Source organism: Parus major, chromosome 1A (genome assembly GCF_001522545.3).
Source record: "Parus major isolate Abel chromosome 1A, Parus_major1.1, whole genome shotgun sequence".
Lineage (NCBI taxonomy): Eukaryota > Metazoa > Chordata > Aves > Passeriformes > Paridae > Parus > Parus major.
In genome coordinates this window covers 51822016-51831488 of record NC_031773.1, presented here as the reverse complement: position 1 = coordinate 51831488, position 9473 = coordinate 51822016, and the positions used below count along the sequence as shown (strand labels likewise).

The 9473-nt window shown below is 42.5% G+C and overlaps 1 protein-coding gene across 1 annotated transcript in view; it reads right to left on the bottom strand.

Moving 5' to 3' along the window:
* Positions 1–5568: 5568 nt before the first annotated feature.
* The window catches only part of NUAK1 (NUAK family kinase 1), a 46273-nt gene continuing 42368 nt past the window's right edge, over positions 5569–9473 (bottom strand). Inside the window, exon 7 of the mRNA XM_015628712.2 lies at positions 5569–9377. Within this exon, the coding sequence (XP_015484198.1) occupies positions 8224–9377 (1154 nt within the window). The 3' untranslated portion in view covers positions 5569–8223. The remainder of the gene's footprint in view (positions 9378–9473) is intronic.

Sequence of the window (9473 nt, the reverse complement as noted above, 5' to 3'; positions counted from 1 at the left end):
CTCAGTAGTAACAGCTTTGCCAGAAGAAAAGCCAGATAACTCTGTGGTGGAACAGTACAGTTTTAATTAATGTTTAGCGAGTGTGTTGACAAACAAGGTTTTTCTGCTGTTTGTAGCAATCAGGTCTGCTCACAACAATTTTTAGAAGTATTTTTAGAGATGCCCTCTGTGGCAAGGGCGCTTTTGCAGGTGTAGGGGAGCATGCTGATGTCAGAGGGGAAAATATGCAAATCTTCCTTTGTTTGCATGGCAGAACTTGAACAAAAGCTATCCTTGGCAGCCCCATTAAAGTGCATTAAGGGCTCTGATCCCTCTCTCACACTTAAGTTGTCATTGTCCCAGGGCTCTGGGCTGGGCTCTAAGGGCTCTCCCTCAGCATGTCAGCCAGCAGAGTCCCATTCTCTGTGCAACTTCGGTCCTGCTGCAAATGGTGACATGGGACAAATCTGCATCTCTTGTGAGAAAACCTAACTACTGGTACTTGCCCTGGGAAAAGGAGGCTCTAGTAAATCTGCTCCAATTTCAGCATGGAACAGTAGGAGGAAATTAATTTATTCACTTATATCCAGTGCAAGAGAAGATTGTCCCTCTCTTCTCTCAACAAGATGAAATGTTGCCCCTACTCTGCCACATTTTCTGTAATCAATAGTTTTGCTTGTTCCAGAGTTACCTACCCAAGTCATTGCTAGATCAATAATTTGGAACTTTTCAGAAAACAACATTCTGGCTCTAGTAAAAAGCAACTGCAGTTATTTCTTCATGGGCCAGGTGATGCTGTTCATGTGCTACTTGTCTGGGTTTTTTTGTCTTCTCTATTAATGTCACAAGAGGAAAATTTCCATGCCCACCCAGACTAGTCTGGTGGGATACCCTGGGATAAGATCACATTAGAAACTTAACCAAAGCATCATTTTCCCCTTAGGAAAGGACAGATATAGTGAACTGTAACACTCAAGTTCTTGGCTGTTGAAAGTTTTGCAAGTGTCTTGTTTTTCTAAGGGGCTGAAGCTTCCTGTCTTCTATGCAGTACTCACAGTCATGCACTCCTGAGAAATTAAAAGCATTTTGATTCCCTGAAACATCACCACTAATGATAAAATTCCTATTCAGCTGAAGAATTGTTCAACTTCCCCAAAATTTTACAATGCCCTGGTGTGTCCATGTTTTGAAAGACCCCAGACAGCTAAGGAAAGGCTCAAGATTTCAGAGTATCTCTATTTTGAAATGTCCAGCCTGAGGTCCAGTAAACCTTATCCTTGTAAGCACACAGGACCAGACTAAGTCTAAGTCTAACTTAGACCTAAGTCTGAGCTCAGACTAACGTCACAGGGAGCAGATGGTGGCCATCAGTTTCAAAAATTCAGGTAAAAAAAAAGTCAAAAATTTCAGGCAGCTGAAATTGGCTTCTCAGAAACAGGTATTTCTAACACTACTTTTGAAAATACAGAATTCCTCATATGGAGAGATCAAATGGTGAGCATGTGAGGCGGGAAGCCATTCCCACTCAATCCAGTCACAGTTTCACAATGATAGGAATTTGGTTTTTAAGGCTGGATGTTTGTCAAGGTTGGGTCACCATCAGTTTGCACCATCTGGGGATGTAATACTTGACAATGTTACCCATTGCCTCTTTCCACTCTGACACAGTTTTGTCCTGGGAATGCAAGGGGCTTAACTACCTTGGGGTTTCTAAGGGCTGGAGCTAACTGCACATTCTTTGTGGCACTGAGTTGTATGGGAATTTAGCAAAGATCTCTTCTCAGGCAGCAGATCCCTTGTCTCAAGAAATCTTCTGATAAAATTGTCAAGCTGTGGACGTGCAGCTAAAGAGAACAACAGAGTTTGAAGGACCATTTAAAGAAATATTTTTCACAATTCCCAATGCAGCTGGGATGATGACACATGCTCTGGTTCTAGCAATCTTGCCTGGCAGGCAAGGGCTAGGGCTTTATATGTAAATACAAATATATATTTACATATTTTCTAACATCTGTTATGAATTTGTTTTCCCTTCAGTTCTATTTAAAGTATGTCTTGTCATATTATCTCTGAGGCTTAAATTTGGAAGGGTTTCTTAATAAACTCTGTGTACTGTAGAGCCACAAGAAAAATTTTCCCTCCTCCACAGCTTTTCAGACAGTCCTTCTACAGTTATTCTTTCCTCATATTTCTGAATGCATTAGCATCTCCCCAGCCTATGAAAGGAGCACAGTTTTCCCAGTGGATTCCTGCTGGGAAGGGTATAATCTCACCACCAACTTCCAGGGATTTATATTGGGTCAGTCTAACCCATTTGTCCTGGCAGCCCAGCTTTGTAATTGTCCCACAGCTTGGTGCCTCTTTCAGAGAGCTCCCTGCTGTTAACTTAGGGTCCCATCCATGGTTTCTGCATCCTGAAAGAAAAGCTGCCTGCTGCAAAGGACCAGTGATGGAGCCACCACTTCAGCAATGGATCCCAACGGCCTCCAAGGCCGAGCGATGCCACAGCCAGGGTTGGAGCTGCAAAAGGAACTTAAGAGCAAAGTACAACCCACCATCCTGACAGGAGATTGATGAAGTCTATGGAACAAAGCTAAACAGGACAGCATGCAGGATTTGGACTACACGAGGGAGAGACACGCTTCGTGTTAAGTAAATAGGAGAAAGTTAAAGGGGAAAGGGCAAAAAGGAAAATGTCAAGGGGGGTTGATGCCAACATTCCCACGTGGTCTCTGACAGCAAAGGCTTCAGTGCAGGGTGCTCATTGTGAGACAAATTGGGCATGGATTTTCAGAGGTGCTCAGTGTCAAAAAAACTGAGTTCACACTGGCAGTCAAGATGCTTTGCTGAATGAAGAAGTTGGGTGATGTCCTGACCCAGAAGTGTACCTATAGCCAGCACCAACAGCAGATTTCCTTATTTCGATAGCAGCCATCTACCTAACTCCTTTGTGGCCCTGGGCCTTGTGCAATACTCAGCGTGAAGTTTAGTTGGGATGAAGAGTCTTCTGGAGATTTGTAAAATTTAAAATTGTCTTTTAAAATGCTTTTCCAAGGAACAATTAAGCATCAATGCAAATAAATATAATTTCCTTAAAAGTTCAGGGCTCTGGATGGCCAGATGACACACAAATCAAAGGGTTTTCTGCACTGATAAAATTCCAGGAAATATGGGGCGGGGAGCAAGGAATAGAAAGAAATAGCCAGAAAAGAAATGCTCAGATCATCTGTCCAAAAAAGTTGCTTCTCCAGCCAAATTACTCAGTCTTTTATGAGAAAGATGTCTTGGTTTGGCAAGGAGGAAAAAACAGCTCCACCAAACAAAAAAAAAGGCTCCAGTTGAATTCTAAATACCAGTAACACAGTGGAAACCCAGCTTGTTCTGTCCTGTGGCAAAATTTTCAGTTGAAACCCTGAAATTACTAACCCTCAAAACAGGTACCAGAGACCTTGGGCTGAAGCTAGCAAGGATCAGAGTTTCTATTGGCTCAACAAAAGCATTCCTGCAGATTTGTCTCCAGAAGCAGCTCATTAAAATGAGCCGTGAATCACTGAGATAAATGTTGAATCAAACTGATAAGCCTCTTATATATACCAAATTTGCATGAGTATCAGACATCTCCCTTCATTAGGCTAGTTACTACTTACCTTGTAGCTGTAACTGAGGTTCTGCTGTTGCAAAGTTTTACTGCACACACTTTGCAGTCAATAACAAATTTATCTGCAAATTCATTTGTCTGCAGTAACTAAAAATGCTGTCCTCTTGCTTCTGTGCTCCTGTCTTGCCCAAACCATAAAAACTTAACTATTTCTGAGAACCACTAGAATGCCTATGCAGTAAACATAAAAGAAGACCAGGTCTGTCAACAGATATACTATGTGGCTTCAGCTAAGGCATATTGCTCTGCACTTATCTCCTGTAATAAATAGGAAAATTAAGACTATGAGCTCCCACCCCAGAGCTGTGCACTATCCGAGCTGTACAAATATGTACATAATTACTCCTCAGAGCTTGCCACAAATGTGCAGCATGCCCAGCCATCCATAACTTTCTAAAAGTCATTATTTTGAAAATAAAACAAATAGTTTTCCCTCAGCTTCACTTTCTAACTAGTGTGTTTAAAAAAAAAAAAAAAAAAAAAAAAAAGTTGTTTCATAATTGCTATTACAGAAGAGACTTGCAGTATATTTTCCACCAGCAGCACAATTAGACCTTATTCACCTCAGGTGCAAGAATGGGCCTGCTGACTTTGACTATACACCTCATAATTCCTGACTCAATTAGCACACAGCAGATAATCATTCCTTTTGTAATGTATTAATGCCTGCTTACCCGTCTGCATTATTGGTTTCTTCCCCTTATTTCCACTGGGTTTCAAGTGGTCATAATCTTAGCAGCTACAGCCCTGGCTTCTTGTTTTAGAAAAGCTCAAGAGAGAGAAAATGAATTAGAACAATTACAGCCTTTTTTTTTTTTTCCATAATATCCAAACCTCGGATCCCAATACAAACTGCCTGTAATTTAAAAAAGCAGAATATACGCCACAGGTATCTTGGCTGGCTGCATCGAGGGTGAAGCTTAATTGTGTCTTGCTCAGAGCCAATATGAAGACATTGCCAACCATTTTCTTTATTTTAACAAGTCCCCAGCACACACAGCATACCTAACACCAAGCTTCTCTTATGATGCCCACCTGTTTTCCAAGAAAAGCAATCTAAAGCCTTCTGGTGATCATGGGGATTCCAAAAAAAATGAAAACTGACTCCCCTTTTTCCCCTCTGACCGATTTCTCTGTCTGTTCAAAGCCATCTGACCAAAATCAACACAAACTTGACAGCAGTGCATGGTCATCAATTTTTTTGATCAAATTACTGCTCAAACCCTCTAAATTTTACCAACAAAAATGTCAATAAACTATCCCTTTCCCAGATGTGGAGGAGAATGGACCATGACCATCTGTCTCTGAGCTACAAATGAGTTGTGCTGTGTCTGCTCAGCCAGCTCTGTCTCACCTACAGCACACCTGGCCCACAAACCTCATTTATCTTCAACAGAAAACCCCCAGCTAGCTGTTCTCCACCAAACTTTTCTAGAGCTGAAGACTCTGTGTGCTTTGCAGTGTCAAATGTTTCACAGCAAGGGAATCTCTGTGGACACCCACGTTATATTCAAATGCACAGATGAGCCAAGGAGGTTTGCATAAACAACTTGGTAGAAAGTGCTGAGATGCTGCTGTATTTCTGCATGACAAGTTCATTACCATTTGGCATTGGCTCATGTTGATGTACAGTGAAAAAGAAAAGGGGGAGAGGACTCTTCACAGTTACATTAATTTCATTTTATTTAATAAAAAACAGTATCAGATTAAAAATACAAACACTTCGGGTGATTATCCAGCGTTTTTCCCTGTGTGCCTTGTAGAGCTCAAACCAACCAAGGATTGGGAGAAAAAACCAAAAAAACCCAAAAAATTACACCAAACAATTTTGGCCGGAGCTGTAAAATAATGTTGCACCAATTAAATTACACCAAATATATTATTATAACTTTGAAATGGCTTTCAGACCAATAAATAAAAAAAAAGACAAATTCAAATAAAAAAGTTGACTTTGTATTACAAAAAAAATTAAATAAGAATCACAACACTAATAGTAACAATGTGCAGTCAAGTTTTTTTTTTCTTCTCTTCTAGGAATGATAACATGCCAGTAAACATGTAACATGCCAGTAACATGCCAGTAAATCCCTACATAACATTTCCAGTTTGGCAGCAAGCAGTCACTCACTCATTCACATTTGTACACAAGGAAGCAGGCCTGGGCAAAAGCCTCGGAATAGGAGCCTTCAGAGTGCTCCTCACTTCCCTGCCACGGCCGGCTGAGCTCCCTTCCCTTCGTCCTGAAACCTCTATCAATCCACTCAAGGTTTAGTGCCAGATGTGCAGGGAAGGTGTGATGCTCCAGCCTCAACAGGACAGCACTGACTCACACCAGCTGAGGATGCAGCTCTTACACCCCAGGGCAGGAGCTGAAAGCCATGGCTGCAAGGCACATCCACCCTTGTTTCAGAAAGGCAATGGAGACTGCTGTTGAGCTGTTTTAAAATGCTCCACAGCAAACCTGTTAATTCAACACACTGCAAAAGGGGGTGCTGGTCTGGGATGGGGTAACAGAGCACATGCAGGGCTTGTGAGACAAGATGAGATGTCTGAATATCATACAGAGAGGTACACATCTGTAGAGAAGTGACCTGCAGTTGCTCTTCCTGAGCAAACAACAGTGAGCCAGATTTCACTTGACCACCTGAGAGTACGTCTCTCAGAGATTTCATGGTATTGACGCTGTTTATTTCAGAGTCAAATTTGGTCCAGTGTAAGTGAGTAAGTAAAGAGTAAAGGTTCTCCACAGAGGCAGATTAACTGATTTAGGAAACTCGGGCTGGTTCATTGCTGTGCTAGGTAGCCCACTTGATTTTTAGGAGGAACCAGCAGACTTAAGTACCATGACACACTGAGTAAGAGGAATATGCAAGTGAAATAGCTCCCTGTCCCAGACGCCAATGATATATGGACTTATCCCCGATTCCCAAGGAATCCCCAGGGGAAATCCATTCGGTTTCTGCACCATCTCTAGGATTTGGGACACAGTGGGTCAAACTCTGCTTTCAGTTCCAGTTACAGGTCAGGAATGAGACCAGACCTTTCCCCATGCCCCTCTGCTCTGGGTATGAGTGTGAATACAAGTTCTGCAGCTGTGGATCATTTTGACATCATCAGCTGAAATGTGTGATCGAATCACACCAGTGCACCTCCAAGAAAGCCAGGGGCTATGTGCTCATGGAAATGAGACTGAAATGGGCCTGAAGATTCCAGTTTGCCCAGGCCTGTCAAACACACAGTGCCTTTCTGGCATAGGCTTACATTCAGGTAATCCAGTAGACCCATGGGGTACCTTTATGGGAGTTGAAGCCTTCAGTCTGGATAGCTGGGATATGTCTGTGAACACAAACAACATATCCTTTTTTTTTTCAAACTGGTATCATTGCACACTCAGTACCAGCTACACTAAATAGAGGCAGTCCCACAACTTTATGCTAACTAACTCTGTTATTAAATCTACCGTTATCATTTCATCACTCAATTCTTTCTGCTCCATTACCACCAACCTAGAAACATTTTCATTTGCAGAAAGGCATCTTCCCACTAACTTTCTGACCTCTATCCATTTCCTACATTCCACAACCTTTTCCTTACCTAACATTCTGATTGCAAACTACTGTCACCCCCTAATACTACAAGCTAGCAGCAAGGTGGCACCATTTGCTGACAGTGACTGAACTCTAGACTGCAGGGTCAGTTAACCCTTGAGAATCTTTGTCAGATCCATCTTTGTCTGGGCACTCATTTGGCTGGCCATCTTGAAAGAGTCACAGATTGAACATATGGGTTGAAATGCCTTAGAAATTCACTTAGCTGCTGGTAACACTCATTCCTTCCAGTTGCCATTATCATTTCTGTGGTTCTGTTTTTGCTGGTAGTTGGAAACAACTTTAGAACTTTCTACTCACTGAAGAGCAATGGCTATGGACACTATGGGAGGTTCAGATATGAATGCCTGTTCCATTGCTTGTCCACAAACACCTCATGAAGTTTTTCTGGGGCAAGTCTCTCAGATTATTTTAGAAGATGTTCAGAACCTCTCAGGTCACTCTAGTGGAAGGGACCATGGTGACCACCTAGCCAGGTGTCATGCATAATGCAAGCCAAAGATTCCCACTGTGCAATCACTGTACCCAGACAAATAACTTCAGAGGGAAATAAAGCCTCTTGTTCTAAAAGGCATCCAAATCTGACTTGAAGAATTCATTTAATCTCTTAATAAAGATTACCTAATATTAATTACAAACTTCTCAAATCATGTGTCCCTCACTTCCAGTTTTAATTCTGACTAGCTTTGACTTTGAGCCATCAAATCTTGATGCTTGTCTGCTAGCTCCTGATGTGCTTTCATCACAGATACAAAGACCAAAGGTTTTTCTCTGGTCAGGTAGGTAATATTTTGAGGACACAAAATTAGAGAAGTGTGAGATGGCTTTGGGGCAACTTTACTCGGAGTTCAGCTAAGTAGGTACAGTCAGCTCCTCTGAATCAAAAACTACCACTGTCAGCAAATCAGTGACCTGGCTTACTCCATCATAAAGGTACACAGAATAACTCCCTTCCCTCCCTTTTCCATCTTCCCTCTGCTAGTTGAGCTTGTTGCAGATCTCTAGGGCTTTCTTGTAGACCTGAGTCACATCATCCATGTCTGTGAGAAGAGAAAAACTGCTGTCCCCCAGACGGTTGCGGTATCGCTTTAGATACTGTGGCCGTGGGCGGTTCTGAAGTCCTTCAAAGTCTTGGATCTGGAGGAAATTTTCAGCAGAGACACAGCTCCGTATTCTCTGCCTGTTTGGCCTGTTCTCTTGCAAATCCAGCAAATCAAATGAGTCACTGGACAAAATACTATCATCACTAATTACGCTGGAAGGGCGACTGTAACTTCGAGGTAATGCGTCCCCAGGCAAGACCATTTCTTCCATGGCCTCCAGCGTTGGTGTGTCAGGGCTAATCAAAGCAGGTTCAGTGCTGTTGCTAGAATACTTGCTGTTATGTTTCAAGATGCCCTTACGCCTGCAGGAATGGCTGTAAGACCCATTTCTGGATGGCTCTGCGACCCCTGGAGAAGTGTCACTGTTTACTGTCTCATCATTATTGTCCAAGAGTTCAGAAGATTCGCTTCTTTCTGGAGAGGAGTAATAGCCAGACTCCCTCTGCTGAGTCTTCTTTAAGATTCCTTTTTTTGGCATTAGTGAAGACTGCTTAGTGCCGTATTTACCAGCTACCTCTCCCTCCACAACACTTTTAATGGCCACACCAGTCCTGCACAACTCCTGCTCCAGCTTAAAAGCAGAGGGTAACACTGGGCTGACAACTCCTTCAATGAAACCTGCACTGTGAGAGCGATGTTCACTGTTGCTCCTTTTCTTCAGGATGCCTTTGGGTCTCTTGGAGGTCAGTCTGGTTGCATTTTCAGCTCCTCCTTCCTGGATGGACTGTGAAATGTCATTTTCCTTTTTTGATTTTTTCAGAGACCTTTGTCTCTCTAGTGTGACTTCAGGACCTTTGGGCTTAGAAAGGCACTTGATTTTGGTATCAGTCTCTGGTTGGAGGCCAGTAGAACGGTGATGCCAATCAATGAACCTTGCCAGCAGTGGGGACTCAGATTCCCTCATGGCATCACAGTCACAGACACTGCTCTTGTAGCCCCAGTTAACCCACCAGTGGTTGGCAATGTCTTCAATTGTTGCTCGGCGTTCAGGGTTCACCATCAGCATCCACCTGATAAGACCACGAGCATCTATGGATGAAGAATGGCACATAACATTTTTAGAACATGGACATTCTTAGGTTTGTCAGCTTAAATTGAAAGTGTAAAGACAATCAAATGAGCAAA